Source organism: Saccostrea echinata, unplaced genomic scaffold (genome assembly GCF_033153115.1).
Source record: "Saccostrea echinata isolate AGI-Se365-2 ecotype Australia unplaced genomic scaffold, CSIRO_AGI_Sech_v1 ptg000023l, whole genome shotgun sequence".
NCBI lineage: Eukaryota > Metazoa > Mollusca > Bivalvia > Ostreida > Ostreidae > Saccostrea > Saccostrea echinata.
Window position 1 is genome coordinate 2795001 of NW_026889772.1, and position 20502 is coordinate 2815502.

Genomic DNA, 20502 nt, shown 5'->3' on the forward strand with positions numbered 1-20502 from the left:
AACCTATGAAAATAATTTATGTCCCTACCGAGTTTCCATACTTATGAAAAAGGTCAAAAATCCTATTAAATGAATAAATGAATGTCAAAGGAATGAGCTACATCACTCAATATGACTACTATCAACACTCTAGAGTTGAACTGAAAATATCAATGCTAATTCTAGGTTCTAAAAATAACTGACCCAGAAAATAAACAACACCAAAAATAAATAATAAATAGTAAATAGTGGTTCTAGGAATTATACCTGTTATCTACAAATCCCTAGACCAGGCTTGACTTGGAAAGGGGAAAATAAATTTATTCTATTAAACCTACATCCTAACTGTTTCCTAAAAAAAATCTAGAATCTGTGAAAAACGTGAAACTAAAGCTAGCTAAGACCTAGAGTACTGTTAAATCATAAGATTTTGTTAGCACTACTAAAGGGTACTAAGCAAATAAGTGCGTTTAAACCAGGAGGTTTTATTAGCACTGTAAAGAGGAACTAACCATTAGGTCTGTTCCCCAACCCAAGTGAAGAAAACTACACGAACACGGCTTTAAATACCCTAGCTATAGGCCCAAATATAAAAGCCAATAAACATCAAAGATTCTATAGCTAAGTTAACCAATCAGAACACAGCTACCAAAAGTACTACGGAAAGACTGCCAACATGGATGACACTTCCTGTTTAAAAAGTAAAACATGTGGAATGTCAACACATGTCCTAACTTATAACAGACAAATAATAAAGGGGTTTTACGTAAGTAACAACTGAAAACAAATGATAAATAGAATAATCTGACTGAAATATCAGCAAATACTTGTAAAATATTATTTACGAAATGATGGCTATGAAATAAAAATCTAAACCACTACACATGTATTGTTAAAAAGTTATACAATATTCACTTCTTATAGTAACTGTTGTTTATAACGAGGACATACAAATAAAAAATGGTGTTCATCTTCAACAACAGTTTGACAATTAATACAATATCTTTCATCTCTTGGTATAATTGAATTACAATATCTGCCAACCTCTATCTGTAATTTGTGGGCACTTATTCTTAACCGAGTCAAAAAAAGAACGAAGATTCTTGCAAACGGAACAAAGGATGACTGCACTTAACGCCTGTTTTTGGGTCTTTTTCGGTTGCTTCTGTTGCTTTTATATCTAAACTTTATTTCACTTTTGTATGTTTATGAAAGAATCCTGTCAATTTGGAACCAAATTTAAATCTTAAAATGATTTTAGACTGTGATACAATAAAATGATTCAATGTTTTTTGTCCTTAGTGCTTTCAAAATATAGTGAATTTACACTTACCTGCCCTTGAATGAACATTAGATATGCATAAGAGGTGGAGCTAACATTGTAAATATGGGTCTAAAATTAGACTTGATAAATAACAATGACATGTTTGAAAAAAAGAATGTGGTCACTCTTTCCAATCTCCCTCTCCATTCTGTATGGCACAAATACACTTCTGACAAAGGTTTCAAAACGAAGCTAACAATATGAGCACGTCAATGTAATTAAAGCAGATTGTATATCCATGCCAGATGACTTAACGTATTCGAACACAATGTCCTAGTTAGCACAAAACATCACAGTGTCTAACCGACATACTAAAATAAGCGGAAGTTCTTGCGTATCGAAGCGTGTAAACAAACCCAGAGAAGAACAAGTACCTGTTAAATTGCAAGGTGAGCATGATTATTGACACACAAACATGATGAATTAGCGTAATTATCATTCTGCATATTCCGCTGAACAAGTGTCAATTGTCTGTATTAAAATTGTATGAATATTTAAGGAGAAATTTAAAAAACGCAATCGTTTGCTCACATATTTACACATGCATGTAACGTTTGTACGTTGTTTATAGTCCATAATAGATATAATTATTTCTCTAAATGGCAAATATTGAAAATTATGATACAGAACAATGTCATGTATACTTCGGAGTTTTATATTTAAATGTTGAGGTTTGAAATTACACAATTTAAAACACCTCTGTCATTGTAATCACTGTATGCGTCGTTTCAAACGAGATTGTTCGAATTGTATTGTTCGTTCCTAAAGTAACGCAAGTTGTACTGGTATGTATTTGAACAAACAGGAGATCCACAAGTCTTGACAGTCATCTGGGTACCATAGTCCATACATGCATTTAACCTTACAGTCAGGGTGTTTCATACTTTCATTTAAACTTAATTTTGGCGTCTAAATTTGAGGAGAATTAACAATATTAATAGTTTTCAATAAAAGGTAAAAAAAACAAAACAAAAACAAAAAACAGCCAAACAAACAGACAATAACAAAACACACACAAATAAATAAAAATAAAAACAGAAAAACATAAAATATTTAAAAAAAGAAAAGAAAAACAAACACCCCCCCCCCCAAAAAAAAAAAACAGAACAAAAAACTGTAAACACACGACGGACGTCGACAGACGAGAACCAAAATGTCGTAGGTAAAATGAGTAACTCAGGTGACTTACATGTATTTTTAAAATGTTTTATTAACAATGTTTTGATAAAATAAATTCACGATTTTTATTATTTTTTTATTTCTTAAGGATGGATGGCTGTATATTAGAGGCAGTTGACATCAGAAGTAGAACCATGCAACATTGTAATATGTGCTTATACAGCACTTAAAGAAAACATGATACCAAAAGGCATAAACGCACCAGGCATGATATAAACTCACAGACTACTGCTGTTTGTTCTGGAAAAGTGCTATATATAAATATATTTTCGATCAATGTGGGAAAATATACACGTCGTAACAAGGTTTAACGCTGTATAAACTTGGTCCGTTGATTAGGTCATCAAATTGTAAACTTTGAATTGAATGTTGTTGTTTTGTTGTTTTTTTTTTTTTTTTGAGACTTGATTTGGAATAAAAATTTGTCTTGGTGTTTCATTTTATTTGGAATAATTTTGTCTTTTATTTCTTTTCTTGTTCTTCGTTGTGCTGTCATGATCATTTTTCAGAATTGATACCCCATTTCAATGACAGTAGTGTTAAAAAAATTAATTTTTTCATCGATTTCACTGAAAGTGGGGGATATTAATTTGGGTCTGTCTGTCAGTCCGTCTGTCCACCTTTCTGTCTGCAATGAAATTTCTCCCTGTGGCCTATGGAAGACCCGCCCTATTGATTTTGTTATGTAAAATTTTATTGCAAATACTCAAATGCTTCTCGAGATATCGCGCGGAAACGAAAGTGTTACAGACAGACAGAAAGACGGACGGACTGACGGACGGACAGGCAAAGCCAAATTAATGTTCTCCACTTTCAGTGAAAGCGGGGGACAAAAATAGGTATTGGAATTCACTTGTACCTCAATACATGATAGAAATTTATCTGCCAATGAAGTCATTTATTTTTTTTAATTGTAAGATAAACCCTGTACTAAGTTCATTAGTTATAAATTTATAAAGAGTTCAAATTTTGATAAAATTTTTATATTATTATATTTATGGAATGTTTTTAAGTTTAGTGTGAATTATTGGTGTGTAAATCACACAGACGTGTCACGTAGGCATATTTCATGAAGCGCGCTAGCGCTTCATGCATGAAAAATATGCCTACGTGCAAGTCTGTGTGATTTACACACCAATAATTCACACTAAACTTAAAAACATTCCTTATATTTACATTTTACAAGTTTAAAAGCACTAATAATATACTCAATATTTGAATTTCTTGCTGCCCTATATCGTTACATTTTTATTTACGTCTCTGTAGCTTCATTATGACGTCACTTTAGCGCGAGTTTTACCGTGTATATTTCTACGCGTGAGTATACACAAAAATGACTTTCAAATCAATTGCACAGTTGGCTTAGTAGAAAAACACAGCAAATGTAAACAGTAACGTTCAACGCATTATATGTAAGTATAATATTTTATTATATGATTGAATAATTCCCATCTCTCTGATTGCCTGAAATCCAACAATGTTAGAAAAGTACTGTTATATTGACCAGCACATGACCTTCCAGGTCAATACAAGGAATTCTTTATTCTATATTTGACCAAAAATAGATAGGGGAATTCCAAATTGATGCAAATAGTTTTGGAAAGTTATTTCACTTGCACCTGACTTCCACTCATATGAACATAGCATTAAGGCACATAACTTCTTGGGTGAGGTTTCGGGGGGAAGGGGGGGTGGGTTGCAGGAGGCCTGCCCCTCTCCCTACCTTTTGAGAAGGGAAAGTTTTAAATTAAATTTTAATGATAGAAAATTTCAATGAAACCTTCCCTCTCCTCATTTATGGATCTTTACATCCCACCAAATAAAATTTTGAGCTGGGAGAATTCTTTACCTTGGGGGGGGGGGGGGGGGGGGCAGGGGGTAGGGGGTGGAGGGGCTAGTCAAAGATTTGTTTTCAGGTAAGTTGTCATTGTCATTTTTTTTCCTTTCAATACCCCCTTTTTCAAAATTAATCCTATATATATATATATGCCTGACATTTATTTTTTTCTACATTGCACCTAAACTAGAATAGAAAATTCCAAAATAATACAACTGGTTTTTAAATTTAACCCGTTTCTCTCATTATGTTCGGCTAGTACCTCAGTAGATGTGAACAAGTAAGATGGCATGGATTGCTTAATGAGTGTGTGTCATTTAATCATTGAATCATATAATAAAACAATTATTGCTGTTTTTTCGGTCAATACGATGATTTAGCCACCTTCGAAGTACAATATTCACCTCGCCTAAAAACCAGCAATAATTGTATAATATTGAAAAAAATTTGGAAATATACGCAAGGGATGTTGAATAGTAACTTTTGTAAAAGGTAACGCTTGTTATCAAAATATCAGATTGTTGCCTATTTTTTCCTAAATTTTGGAATTATTCAGTTTGAAAATCAGTTACACACAGAGCCATACAGCTATCCAGCCTGAGATATAGGAAGGTTCAGTTTAAATATTGTTTGCAATTTGCACATAGAAAAAAAAAGGTAACGCTTGTTAATTATACATGTAAATCTTATGACACTTGAAAGAATCAGATTGATAACCGCCTTTTGGACAATAAAACAACCATACAGTAAAAGAATGTATTATACCAATAATATAGTAATGTTAAATTGAAAACTATTATGAATGAATAATCTTTTCTACCTAAATTCTTATCGGATGATAAGTTATTGTAAACGCTTAATTGATAATGCTTTCTAAGCGACCAGATTTTATAAATCTTTTAGAAGAAAGAAATTGAAAAATGATGTTTACTTTTGTCTCTGTAAATAGGGGGTTGAATTATGTTAATGATTCTTTTGTATTCAGTTTTCTTATACAAGCTTCTATATCGAAAAAAATGGTCTAATCCATGCCCGTGGGAAGCAATTTCAGTTTGTTGTTGTTGGGGGGGGGGGGGGGGCACTATCAACTACCAAAATTCCTTATGAAGCAAAAAAAAAAAAAAAAAAAAAAAAAAAAAAAAAGTTTTTATTGAGGGGACACAAGCATAAAGTAGCTATGTTTTCTATAGTAATCTATATATCGGCAAAATTAAAAAAAGAAAAAAGAAAAAAAAGGTCATCAGACGTTTTTATTGAGGGGAAACAAGCAAATAGTAGCTATGATTTCTATAGTAATCTATATATCGGCAAAATTAAGTGCTCCCCCCCCGGTTCCTACGGCCATGTTATCGCAAAACAGGTCTAATTTTATCCCATTAGTCTAAACACAAGCGACAATGATATTTCAATTTGGAGTCAGGTAAATGAGAATGACTTTGTGACAATGATTTTGTTGAAATTTCTTGTTTCAAAGTGGCAGTAGTAACATATAAAAAGAAGGTATGGAAGCATTATATCATATATCGAGAACTGAAAGAAAAAATAGAATTTATTTCAGAACTTTTCAATTAAGAACGCACCTAATTTACCAACGACTCGTACAATGAAAATACTGTCCCGCACAACGACACATACAGTAAATATTGAACGACGGATACAGTCGCATTTTGATTAAAGCAGTAAAATTAAGGATATTATAATTATAATTAGGAATAAATTACGTTTCAATACCCCAATACTTATATTTCTCATTATTTGATACAATTCTTATCGAAAATGGGATGAACGCCAATGCCATAATATATCTTTTTAAGTCTTTGCACAACTGCACTGCACTGCGTTTTGCATTGCGTTAAAAAACAAAGCTCCATTTTGACAAAATTGTGTTTCCTAGAGAACGTTTCATCATATATCTATGCGTTTTAATGCACAACACATTTAAATACTTAACATGTCTTCGAATAATTGCCGTCTTAATTTCATAATCCCATGACTGCATCATGTTGTCAACCAAGAAACGCAACAACTTCCGGTTTTTTTAGGATGTGGGTTAGATACTGTGAACATGCTACCTTACAAGTCACGTGACGGAATTTAGTATTCACAGAGTTACCTGAGGTAGGACATCACGTGGTGAATTATAATATTCAACATGTCGCAATCCTTGTTTACAACACAGAGAGCGAATGTAAGAAGAAGCAGTTTTTTCTCTTTTTAACCATGAGCGCATGTTTGTCTATTAATCTCCTTTTGACACATTATTATCTATGCAAATATACAACTATTGTGAAACGGAGAACAATAGACAAACATGCGCTGACTACGTATAAAGTCAGTAAAAAAGTGGGCGTCATCATTATCGTACGGAGATTCAAGAAATTGTGATGACCCCTGCCTTTGAAAACAGATTCGAACTTCGTAAATACACACTTTTATTAAACGTAATTACATAAAGTTGTAGATTGGATGTTGGCCATTCTTGCAATGAAAAGAAAAATGCTTGTTTTGAAAGTTTATTTTGTCGCAGATTTCGCATATCCTTAAGTGCAGTCATCCTTTTTAATTATGGTTGAATTTCAAGCTTCATTAGATTTTGTGGACTTATTAACTGGCTGTAGAATGACAATTTTCCATTACCATTTTCTTTGATAGTTCTAATGTCCCTGGAAACTATATTCTCAAAATACTTTTTCAAATAATTTCAAAATCATTTATAGATAAATTAATATATTAGCATTTGAACAAATAACTTCATCAAGTATTCTTCGTATACAGTTTTGCCAACATATTTTCCATTTCCAGCGAGATTTCATCCTCTAAATATGCATGTTGCAAAAGCAAGTTTGAGTTCTTCTGATCTGAAACAATTTTCTATATAATCTGTAATAATATCTAAATAATAATTTATACATTCTGAAAATAATGGGAAGTGCACCAAACTCTACTCTAACTCCTAAATTCAGCTTTATTATGAAGTCCTAAAATGTCTTTTAAGATGAAATTTTGAATTTTTTCAAATGGAGTTTTGTTAAAGTCTTTTGTCATTTTTTTTAAAATCACTTATCCAAATTTCCGAAGCAAAAGTCAAAATTGGCATAATGCATGATTCATACGTATATCTTAAATTAACCTTTCCCTAGGGACTATATTGTTTGGTAGTTTTGATTTGATTGTAAAATATGCTTTCCTTGCTCTACCTGATAAATTCTCGCATGCATATTTCAATTTAGGACAACACCAAATATTTATATTCATCAAAAAAGCAATAACATCTTCTTGAAACCTCATTCTTTTACATCAGGTACGTACTCTACCTATCGATTTTGAAAGTGGGGGAACCAGCAAGAAAAAAAATGACAACTTACCTAAAAAAAAAACAAACACAAAAAAAAACAAAAAACAAAAAACAAAAACAAAAACTTGAACAAGCAAAACAATAAAAATAAATTAAAAAAAAAGAAAGAAAGGAAAAATTGTCCAAACTTGAAAAAAAGGAATATTATTTCGTAGGAAAGGGGAGGTCCAACTTCTTTCACAACTAATTTTTATTTATACATTAACACCAATTAACACCCCGATTTGACTATACTGAAACAAAAGTAGGGGGCCAACCAGCCTTCAACAGTGAAAGGTTATATGTTTGGAAAAAAGGTGGAGGTAGGGCAGCCCCCCCCCCCCCTCCACCCCTGATACTAAGTGCGTGTACATGTATGTATCGTGTTTTACCCTTAACTCAAATAGTTCCAGATGTCTTTAGTTTTGGAATATATCACCAATTCAATTATTGCGCGCAATAATCGATCAACCAATCATCAGATCTATTTTTACTCTCATCCTCAATATTATAATGCTTAACATGTTCGTGGGATCATTGCTTGAAAAAAGTGATCTAGAGCTCGGTGAAAATGATTGTAATTTAATTGAATTAAGATATATTTAATTATCTTACACGATATTGATAGTGGAATTCATGCATAACTCTTTTAAAGAGAACAATCTTTCATTTAAAAAAGATAATTATTTGAATTATAGATATGTTAAATTTGAAATTAAGATATCACCAAGTAAATAGTTGTTTTCTGTAAAAGAATTGAGCAATGTTTAATTGTTGCCCGCATTAATTGAATTGATGCGCACAATAATTCAACTATAAAGAGAGCAGATTTAAGGCTATATATGACATATTTGAGCTAAAAATGATAATACGAGATTAAGTGTGGATATACAAGATATTGTTATTTACGTTAAAATTAAAATAAATTTTCACCGATTTTGAATAATCTCACGTTTCTTTAATTAAATTGACTTTAAATGTGTCTTTTATTCAAATGTGGTGTCGGTAAATAAATCGGTTATTGTTTTTTTTTTTTAATCTTAAACGCGGTTGATTTAAAGTGGGTAATTCTCCTATATTTATATAAAGTAATAAATCATATAGAAAGATATTTTAAATTTTGATTACCTGAACTTATCAAAAATACGTCATATATGACTTTAAAGTAAATCATTGTTCAATTGAATTAGCGCGTGTGTCAATTCAATTGTTGATTTGATTAATTCATTTGAAGAGAGCAAATCAAATGATGATCTCAACAGTTGAATTATATGCGCGCAATGAAATAATTAATTATTTGAGATCTTCAATTACATTGTTGCGCTCATCAAAGAATGTATGATATCTGCAAATAATGATGTTTATGTTAACTATAGTTTACGATTGATAACAAGAGTTTATCTACTGTTTTTTCTTTATTATTACGTTTACGTGCGGATCTAGGGGGGGGGGGGGGGGGCAGGCCGGGAAGGGTGTTCAGTTTTCAAATTTGTATAGTAAAGAAAAGGTGACCTCGGACCTCAGCCCACCCCCAGAAAGTGGATCCCTGGTAATTAGTATATATTATGGAAAGCGATTTGTCGACCCCCCTATCTTAAATGCTTTTTTAAGTGGGCCTGGAAACCCCAACCGCCAGAAAAAAATTCATGGATCAGCGCATTATTTACATGCAGCTTATTACTGTTAAACTATGTTAAGCTCATCCTTGTGAATTTGGCTTCCCGTAGACTTCTGGAAGTTCAATTGAAAATTGACGTTTTGGGGAATCATTTAAATCTTAAAATGTCAAAGAACAGCTTATCTGATATGGACCAATATTCTATTGCAACAGAGTAATCTCGGCTGAGATTCAGCTTGGCTACATATTTGGACTGACGCTTTCACCAGTCCAAATATCCAGCCAAGTCGAATCTTAGCCAAGATAAAGTCCACCCCACCCCCACGTCCAACTCCCAGATCAATCCATCTTCCATGCACCCACTCCAAGGAGTACGATTAGTGTCAACTTTCTACTACGACGCATAGAACTGTACGCATATTGTTTAAATGAAATGTGAAAATAACGAACATTAATCATGTCCAGCAGCCTAATTAAACAAGTATACAGTCCAATTTTAAACAAATCGAGAGCAAACAAAGACCTCTGAAAACATCAGAGATAGGATCAGGTGCAGTGGAGGAGTAAACAATCCCTGTCGACCGGTCACACCTGCCGTGGACCTCTTATCAAGAACGGGCAAACGAGGATCGAGGTAATCTAACTAGTAAGAATTGACAGGATGTGGGACGAGTGGGTTAAGCTTATGAAAAATTAAAAAGTATCAGCCAGAAACCTCTATAAACGAAAGAAGTACTCTCTTGTCCACATCAACCAATTACCCCTAAAATGTGCTTTCTATCTCTTTATTAAGGGACAGTATCATTAAAAAAATGTAATTTGGTAATTAAGTGATCCAAAAAAAAATTAAATGAATAAATGTTTTTGTATGGGGGGGGGGGGGATGAATAAGACGGCATAGCACCTATTGTAAATTACTGAGAATTCAATGTCATATGCACTATATGCACTGTTAAAATTTGGTTTCAGTTACCAAGTTTTGAAAATACTTTTTTCTTCCCTGAGACAATATTTCATATCAGCAAGAAGTTTACAAAAAAAATATTAGTTTGGAATAATGTCAGCATAATTTTGTTTCATGAAGCAAATTCAAAGACCAATGAAATCTTAATATTTATACTTCCACAATTTTTAATTGAATTTCTCTTACTGACAATGACCAGTAGGAACTTACAACACATTTTCCTGTATGTTTTTCTTGTAAATCAATTAATGAACCTGATTTTTGTCTCCAAAACTGCAACAGTTATAGAGAATAAACAATTACAATGCCTCCTTTTAACAGAAACAATATCAGCCTTAAACAAGTAACTTGTTCTAATATAATTGTCAGTGGTGAAAATGATCAGAGTTGCCACAGAGAATGTGGTTGCCCATAATGAACTTGTTATGATGAGTGCCTATATTACCCAAATGTGGGAAAATGGAGCCTCATACAAAGCCAGAAAGAAGAAAACCTGATAGGTACTTATCAATCTGTTACTTCCTGTCTATCTGTCAGAACTATGAAATTCTGAGATTACTTTTCATTACTGGGTTTCCATTATGTTTACAGACAGATCTTGTAACAATCTTGGATGTCATATACAAATTAATGTTAATTTTCTGTGTCTGTGAATTTGTTTAGAGCTTGAGGAGTAAAAGTGTGTCAATACATGGCTTGAATGATACCTGATTCAATTCAAAAAAGAGAGACAACTCCTACACAGTCTTGAGTTTTAATATGACATTATCATGTAAAGACATTTACAAAAGCAAATTACATTACAATGAATCAAAGTAATGACTATTGATTAAGTAATCTACAGTTTGCATTATAGATAAAAAAAAAATCAAAATATAATCTTCAACATATCAAATACAACTGGAATACAATACAATGTGACATATAAATATCGCAGAGACATTGCAATGCAAGTCCACAGACTACGCAAATATCTCCACCCCACTTTTGACCTACAAAAATGTCAGTAACCTAGAGTTGTCTGGATTTGACATTGATGATCTGGAATAAGCTGTTATGACCAGATCCGGACAGTGTTGTCACTTCCTCCAGATACCATGAATTCCCCAGTCTTGTCAAACATCAGACATTGTACGGCATCCTCGTGACCCACTAAGGTACCCAGCTACATGAAATAGTTAAAAGATGATTAATAACTAGACTTCATTACATCTTAAAATCACTTAGCCACCTGCTGATATCAGTATTAAGAATTTCTTAAGTATAGATTTGAAAACCCTTCTCTTCATCAGATATCATTGTAATTAATAACTTATAAAAAAGATACATATATTTGACCAGATTTTCAGGTATGTATCCTTAAAAAGGATAGAAAACGTAAATTATATTGTGATCATCATTAAACTTACCCTGCCATTGGAGACCTCATACATCTTTATTGTGGCATCATTACTGGCAATAGCCACCACTGCTCCAGTGGGATCAAAGGCCACTCTATTGGCGGGATGTGGTCCCACATCAAAACTGACCATCGGCGCCACTGTCCTGACATCCCATAGCTTGACCGTACCATACGAATCACAAGACACCACTGTATCACCCTACAAAAAAGAACATCTGAGCTCAACAGACTTGATATAAAACTGTAACTAAGCAGCCTTGGAAAGTGAAAATAAAAAAAAACAACAACATGATGACGGCTTTTTCAAAAATTGTCCTCACCTTAAGACTGAATGTTGCATTGTTGACAGAATGCATGTGGCCATAGAATGTTTGTGCACAAAGTCCCTGAAATAAGAAATGACAGTCAGGCACATACAAAAATGGAACATTATATACAGTCAAACCTCATTATTTCAAACTTGATGAAACTAAGAAGAAACCTTTAAGATATCCAAAGGTTCAAGATATTGAGGTTAAAATACATAAAAAAAAGTGGTTGGGACTTCCAATGTATTTTTTTACTCACTTTTAAATATTCTTATTATTTGAGATATTGAGATTAAAATACCCCGGTACATAAAGAAATAGTGGTTGGGACTTCCAACTCCCATTGATATATTTGTATTATTTGAGAATTCGATGTTTAAGTTTAACTGTATTTCTGAAACTTTTGTGTTTCTTTCTTTGATCAGTCTCTACATGTATACTCACAGTGCGAGCATCCCAGAGTGACAGAGTCTTGTCTGCAGAGCAGGAGAGAAGGGTATTGGAGTATGGCAGAAACTCGATGCTGTTGACACTGTCTGCGTGGCCCCGCATTGTAAAGCGACAGCGGAGACTGTTCAGATCCCAAAGTTTACAGGTATTGTCCATGGAACAGGAAGCCACAAAGTCACCGCAGCTGTGCCATGTACAACCCCAGACTAAAACACACAAAATACTTACACTAACTATCTCAATTTCTACTGATACCCTGGTGATCCACATAAAAATTCGGAATAATAGGCGGTTCCCAAGATTTGAAGACTGATGTATAATATACTATAATTTTTTGAATAATCAGTCTATAATGACAGAAAATTTATATTCCAGTAGAAGATTGGGTTTGTCTTAAAGCTGATACCTTATGTGTGTGTTTTCCTCTTACATGTACTAGTGTGTATGTAGTCTGTGTGTTTTCCACTTACTTGCATGCATGTGGTTCACGGTGCTTTTATCTTACCTGCATGCGTGTGGTCTGTGTGTGGTGTGTGTGTTTTCCTCTTACCTGTGTGTGTATGTGGTGTGTGTGTTTTCCTCTTACCTGTGTGTGGTGTGTGTGTTTTCCTCTTACTGTGTGTGTGTGTGGTGTGTGTGTTTTCCTCTTACCTACATGTGTGTAGTCTGTGTGTTTTCCTCTTACCTGCGTGTGTGTAGTCTGTGTGTTTTCGTCTTACCTGTGTGTGCAACTGTGCATGTGTGGTCTGTAGTGTTGTACCGATAATCAGAAAACATCGATTGTCGATGAAAAAATGATACCGATTCCGATGATCGATTATAATTTTTCACAATCGATCATTTAATACAATACATTCCGGAGTTATCCATTTCTGGTTTAAAATTTATTTCTTCTTAATGAAAGAAAATGGCGTCTGCATCTGATACTAGCCACCTAGCATGAAGCAGAGGTGATTAAGAACCAAAAGGTGCATATATAGAGAGGGTAAAAGAAGCAAAATGACAAAGAAAATAATATATTATATATTTTATATATTCATGTTAAAGAAATAATATGAAATAATTGTAATAGTCTGCTTTTTATATACAAAACTATGACATCTGATTATAATTGGTAAAATCACATCGGAAGCAGTATAACCAATTCCAACTGATGATCGATTATGAAAATTATCTGATGTCCCATCACTAGTGGTCTGTGTGTTTTCCTTTTACTTGCATGTGTGTGGTGTGTGTGTTTTCCTCTTACCTGCATGTGTGTGGTCTGTAAAGGTGTGTACACACTCAGCCTTAGAAAAGTCCCAGATCTTCACTGTTGTGTCACCACTGGAAGTCACCAATTTGGAACCACTACAAAAAAATATTTACAATACCTTCTGACAATACCTTTAGAAGTTCCCTTCAAGACTTAAGCTATATACAGGACATAAACTTGAAGAAAAAAAATAAAATAATGGTGCTTATATAATTTATAACATAAAGAATTCTTCAGAGTATTGTGTTTAAAAATTTATTACTGAATAAAGAACATCTCAACATTGTGGCTGGAGGCTAAACCCATAAGATTTGAAATCCAATGGAATGATAGAGCTAAAAGTAATATATCTTGTTACTGACTAGCTAATACTGTTAGGTATGTGACATCACTATTCAATGTATTTCATTATCTATCAACATTGATACAATCCTTTACAAATTTAGATTAGGATCCTGCTGTTATACTTACGAAGGATGGAAGTCACAGTCTGACACCCAGTCCGTGTGACCTTCACCTGTCATTATGATGTCACCACTGGGCACTGCCCACATCTTCCAGGTTTGGTCATCACTAGTGGTGGCCAAAATCTGCTTACGAGGATGTAGTACAACACTGAAATTATTAAGCACCATGCTTTAAAAAATTCAATCATGAAGAAACAAAAAGTTAAGAAAAACCAAAGAGTCCTCAAAGTTTAAACAAAAAAAAAACAAATAGGATAGTAAAAATAAATAATATTGTTTCAGTTTTTTAAACATGTTTTTCAAAGCTCCCACCAAGTGGAGGTACCTGCTGATAGGATGTGAGTGAGCCTGGAAAGTATTGGACAAGCGAAATCCTCCACTCCTTGCTAAGTGGCCAGTGGGTCCCTTGATCTGAGCCAGTATTGGATTAATTCCTGTGTCTTTGGGGAATTCTGAATCCTAAAAAACAAGACAGAAGATTCAAACAATGGCTAGAAATTTTTTTTGAACAATTTTCGTGTGATTGGAGAATAAATTGATGGGCCTTCACTTACATTGGGGTGTCGCTTGTAGTTTTCTGGAACGTCCCTCATATCCCCCGACATAGCCTTCATCCTCTCCATTGATAAAGTCCTCTGGGTGGGGCCCATTCCCTGCTCATCCACCTCCCAATTCCTCCGCTTACCAGACTGAGTAGCTGTAAGAAACATGAGAGAAATATGTAATGCCTAAGTGAATGTCCAGGCCAGTAGCAATGTTTTGCAAAGTTGGCCTTTGGGAGGGGGTGGGGGGAGCACCGGCCTTATAATGAATGAAAATTTTTATATTAAAACTACAGCAAAAGACTATTCTCAATAAAATCCCCCCCCCCCATCTTATTCTAGGGGCTTGATGTCAAAAGAAAAGAAAAAAAAAAGATTTATGAAACCCCAGTACTTGTAATTGATTGCATAAAAGAAAAGCATTTTTTTTCAAAATTTTGAAATTTCAAATTTGTTTGTTTCATCAGTTATTATCAGTAGATCTAAAATGGATACTCAAGATAGGACTCAAAGAATTTGAGGATGATTAGTCAATATAGTTTTTAATAGAAAATTCTCATTAAACAACAAAATTTAACCTCAAATATAGTAAAAGAGTAATGTTGCTTGCTGAAACTGCCAACACATTGCTTGATGAACTGCTAGCGCAATGCTTTATGACTGTTTAATGAACCACTAGGACACTGCTAAATGATAGAGTACCTGCTTGGAAGCCACCAGGTGGTGTCCCCTTGAAGGACTCCATGCTTTTTAGTGTACTCTGAAGTCCAGCCACCTGCCCCACGGCGCGGTCCTTCTCTAACTTGGACAACATCTTCTCTTTCATCGCCACTTCATACTTCTTCTTCAGCTGCTGAAGTGTCGGCTCATACTGGGCGTAATGTCGCTTTAGTCTACGAAAGAATGAGTAAAAGATTGAAATCCCCAAATATGATTAAGGGCAAACAATTAAGACACCATGAGACATTTCTATTAGTTACCTCTTGATGTCATTGATGAGCTTATTTTTTTCTTGTACAACTCGTTTATGATGCATTCTATGATAATCTCTCTCCTTTCTTAATTTAACATAAGTCTCCTTTGCTCTCCTGCAAAATATTAAATCACGAAAAATAATACTAGTATCAGCAAAACCATATATGTTTGTGTTGTATTGACAATGATCATATATTCAACTTGGCTATGTGAATAAACTCTCCCTTTGTACTTGTGCTGTTTGATTTAAACCCCCTACTTACATGGCAGGCTCTTTGTATTTTTACCATTTGATATAAACACCCCAATTTACATGTCCCCCTCTTTGTACTTGCTCTGTACTTGTGCTGTTTGATTTAACCCCCCAACTTACATATCCACCTCTTTGTATGTGTGCTGTTTGAATTAACCCCCCTGACTTACATATCCACCTCTTTGTATGTGTGCTGTTTGAATTAACCCCCCTGACTTACATGGCTGCCTCTTTATATTTGTTGACCTCCTGTTTGAGGAACTTGACATCGTTGTCCAGGTCTTGGTTCCTGCTGTAAATGTCAGGTACCACACCAATGTCTTCTTCATGGAGCAGGCCTCTCTGCTGCAGCTCATACCTAATTAACACATTAATCAAAATATCAATTAAGTCATACAAAAGATATGAATCTATTGAAAAATACTTTATACATTAATTCCTTTTAATTTGCAAAATTTTATATTTGCATTTTCTTCAAAATCCTTCTTCACTATATTTGGTTACACTTGTCTTTTTGTAACTGGTTTTCTTCTCTTTAATCAATTAGGCATAGTTCAAGCTAGTTTCACATAGTTGTTATTTTCATCGATTTATTCTCCCATGAAAGACATCAAAAATAAACTGCACACCATACTTATATAGATTTGAATTTCTGAGATTGTTTTTTTTTACCATTCTGTTTGGAAACATTCCAAAGTCTTATCCATATTCATCCGTACAAGGAAATTACGCACAAAATCATCCACAACCTCAGGTCGCTGGGTAACGGAGGCCTTAGCCTCTTTCTGAGACTACAACATTAGAACAATCAAAAAATTTAAATGATGGCCCATAAGTGTCACATTTTCAAAGTGAGATACAAAATTATGAGAATTAAAAAAACTTAAATTGATGGCATTAAATATCACATTTTTAAGTGAGAGCTGAGAGTAATTCATGACCAAAATTATAAGTAAGAAAGTGCAAAAATAAATGTCTGAACTGTACGTAGCAACAACTACCTGGTAGTGGAAAAATTGAACACTTTCCAGCAGTTTTGTATAACATCAGAAAAAAAAACTTCACAAGAGAGCATAAAAGCAATAAAGTACACATATTTTAGAATTGAAGCTGATTTCTGATGATTCATTTAACTGGACTTATCATGTGAACTATAGATGGAAAGCTCATAAAATTTGAAAACATTAATTCTCAAGGCTTTGAACATTTTTGCAATTATTTAAAATGCGTTTTGAAATAGAGTGACATTTCAATTAAGCAGTGCAGTCAAGGTAGAATTACACAAGCATAATTTGCAGTTTTCCTCCGTGAACGTAGCCTAGAAAAAGACTTAGAATACGTGAATGAAAACAAGAGTTGTGACTAAATCAGGACTAGCAAACTGAAGTGAGAAACTAACCTCATCTGACCTAAAACTGATCACTGTGCGAGTCTAAAAGGAACAACATAAAAGGCATGCAATTTCTAAATTCTACACCAAAGAAAGGAAGTCTGTACATGCATTATAATCTCTGTCAGATTTAGACAGCATGCTTTCATAATATTTCCACACACACATTTTATTTTGAGATTAACCTGTCAATGAACAACATAATTTGTGTTACCGTGTCGTCATGGTGACTTACTGTTGCCAAGGCATCCTCCTCTGCTTCTCTGATGGTCCTTACTGCTACGTCAAGGTCCTCTTCCCCTTCTTCAACAAACATAATTCTCTAATTAGCATTTACATCAAAAAAGATTAATATTTTTAAAATTCAATTATAATTATTCATAATCTTTTATAATCAAGTAGAACAAAATCTTTCTGAATCAAATATCCCTGAGATATATGAGTAATAAAACACTAGGATAACAGTTGATGTTTAAATGCTTTAATTGCTAAAACCAACTAGGCCTAAGCCTTCTTTTAATTCAATAAAATTTAAACATTTTGTGAGAAAAATTGTAATTCAGCAATAAATATCATGCACCTGTACCACCACTTCCTAATATAATGCTCTACCTGAATTTATTATCCGAGTGTCAATATTTAGGTCAATAACTCAATCTGTTCTTATATGGTGTAGGTCAATTCAATCTTACCTGTCCTAGTACATGCTCTACATAATTCAGTCTTACCTGCCCCAATAAATATTTCATCAATGGGAACCTCTTCATACTGGTACTCTTCATCTGAGTCTACAACTATCTGTTCCTCTGTGAATCATTAAAAAAATCGAATAAAGCTAGATTTCATGATATTGAGGACATATCAACTAAAAATCAGAGCATACTATGAGAAGTGACCTTTGAGAAAATCATTTCCATACAGTAAAATAGCATAAAATAGATCTATTTTTTAAAAGCTTCAAGTGTTTAAAAAGTTAGGCCTAAAACATGAACAGGACTTATATTAAAGTCAGCATGTGCCGTACAAATTATAGAGCTCCACATATCGAGAGACAGGGATAAAGTCATCTGACAATCACATGCAGAATTTCTCCTGAATCTAATCTAAAGTAAATGGATCTTTTTGGTTCGAATTTGTGATTGTACGTTTTGTTAAACATTTGTGATCATGATTGATTGATCATTTGTGACAATAGTAGTTAGAATGAAACAAAAACAAGGAAAAATACATGGCATAAACTAAATCATCACAAAAAGATTACTCTGAAGGTAGAACTTTTCGGTTTCTTCCTCTGCCATCATTGTGGAGTTATTGTCGCTAAGGAAAACGTGCCTTTTCTCCCTCTTCCACACAGGAGAGTTGCTTAAAAGAATTTTGATAACTCGCACCTTAACTACTTCGAGCAACTTTTTAAATATATTCATCAATTTTTGTTTGTTATTTATCTTAAATATTTTTTTCTTGCCTTTTGATTTTTTAAAAATTCAGTCCAAATTAAAGAAAAATATGCGAAGATAACGAATAGTGATTAATCTCAGAAATCTAGTAAACAAAAACGAATCGTGAACAGGACAAAACACGGACCCCTGGAAAACAACAAAGGTGGGATTAGGTGCCTAGGAAGAGTAAGCATCCACTGCCGACCGGTCATACCCGCCGTGACTCCTATATATTGATCAGGTAGATGGAGTACGTACTCCTTAGTCAAATTTAGCATGGTATAAAAACAATGGCCTAACTAAAAAGATATGAAACACGACAGACAAAATAAGACACAACAATAGATTGTATTTACAAATACATGTAGGTCATTATAACGACCGTAAAATTCTCGATAAACTGACTTTAAACGGGGTTCTTGAAATCCTTGTAACATCAACATATTTGTCAGTAGCTATTTAAGTTTTCTACCTAAAATGCATAGTTTTAGAAATCAAAATACAAATAGCTATCTGCTATCTCTTTATGTTTAGAATTAACCAAATTTAAAGCAAAGAATCAAAAGAAACTACTTTCAGGAATTACCGTAAGTTATACTTGAATCAATTCCACTCATCTGCTGCATGGTTCGGGCAAAGGAAAAAATCTGTGCTAGTTACCACTAGGAAATAATATTAAAAAAGGATAAAGAACATTTGCATTCCAACAACAAGTTCGACTAAATATTTGGACTTGAGAGCACCAATGAATTGATCAAAGCCTGCAAAAGCAAATAAAATTGATATTTGAAAATAAATATACGTCACATACAGACCCATAGCGACGGTTTCAAAAGGGAGGGGGGAGCAACCTCCCCAAAAAATCTGAAAAATATATTAACGGTCCAAATCCTGGACTTTACTGGAAATGGCAGAAACTGCATACTGCATTAACTGTATTTAGATACAAGATTTGTGCAAGTTTGACCAGAGTTGGATATTCATGTACGAAAATTTCGATTGACTTAAAGTGTTCCGATATATAAACTGTAGCTTCTTAGGAAATTACACCCACAAGTGAAATGGTGAAACTTGCATTTGAGTGGTATAGAAACCTGTTTTTAATCCTGTTCAAATCTGAATGAACCAGTACTTTTACAAAAATAGGAGGTACCTTGTGAAAGCAATTTTAATTAAATTTGTTATCATTTTTTTCTCTCCAACGAATATTTTGGCCGGTACGATCAATATTTCACTTGAGTAAAAGTAACTGGCAGGTCCGTTGCAACGGTTTCAAAAGTGGGGGAGGGGGTCCTCTCAAAAAATCTGACGAGCAAAAAAAGGGGGAACTTCTCAATAATCTGACAAGCAAAAAAACTAAAACAAAACGGTCCGAAAAGTGGGGGATGGGGTGGGCAACTTCTAAAAAATCTGAAAAGAAAAAACAAACAAACAAAACAAAACAAAACAAAACAAAAAAACCCCCAAACAAACAAACAAACAAACAAACAAACAAACAAAAAAAACAAAGGAACAAAAACCTAATTAACTGTCCAAATCCTGGAAATTTTCAGTGTTCGACCTTACAGCAACAAAACGTGGGGTGGGGTGCAAACAGCATCTAAAAGGTAATTTATTATCAAGCAAAATACCATACTTAGACACCCCCCCCCCCCCAAGCGTTCTACGGGCCTGACAGGTACCGTTACATTTTGAAAGACCTGGACGAATTTTTCCCCGACTTTTACGTGACCGGTCGACAGGGGATGCTTACTCCTGTATAGCACCTGGTCCCACAACTGTTTTC

General features: G+C 33.9%; 1 protein-coding gene across 2 annotated transcripts; it reads right to left on the reverse strand.

The window, feature by feature from the left end:
* Positions 1-10975: 10975 nt before the first annotated feature.
* Positions 10976-18618, reverse strand: LOC133191075 (sperm-associated antigen 16 protein-like). 2 transcript variants are annotated; one of them, XM_061326758.1, is made up of 16 exons: positions 18539-18618; positions 18006-18083; positions 17513-17580; positions 17287-17319; positions 16560-16678; positions 16108-16245; positions 15640-15747; positions 15362-15552; positions 14672-14814; positions 14443-14576; positions 14122-14265; positions 13645-13745; positions 12390-12601; positions 11958-12023; positions 11645-11836; positions 10976-11400 (listed from the first exon to the last, which is right to left on the reverse strand). In XM_061326758.1, exons 1-16 carry the CDS (start codon positions 18576-18578, stop codon positions 11290-11292), a joined length of 1878 nt encoding a protein of 625 aa, XP_061182742.1. In that variant the 5' UTR covers positions 18579-18618; the 3' UTR covers positions 10976-11289. The 2 variants fall into 2 exon arrangements, with proteins under 2 accessions (XP_061182742.1, XP_061182743.1); XM_061326759.1 differs by lacking the exon at positions 17287-17319.
* Positions 18619-20502: the final 1884 nt, after the last annotated feature.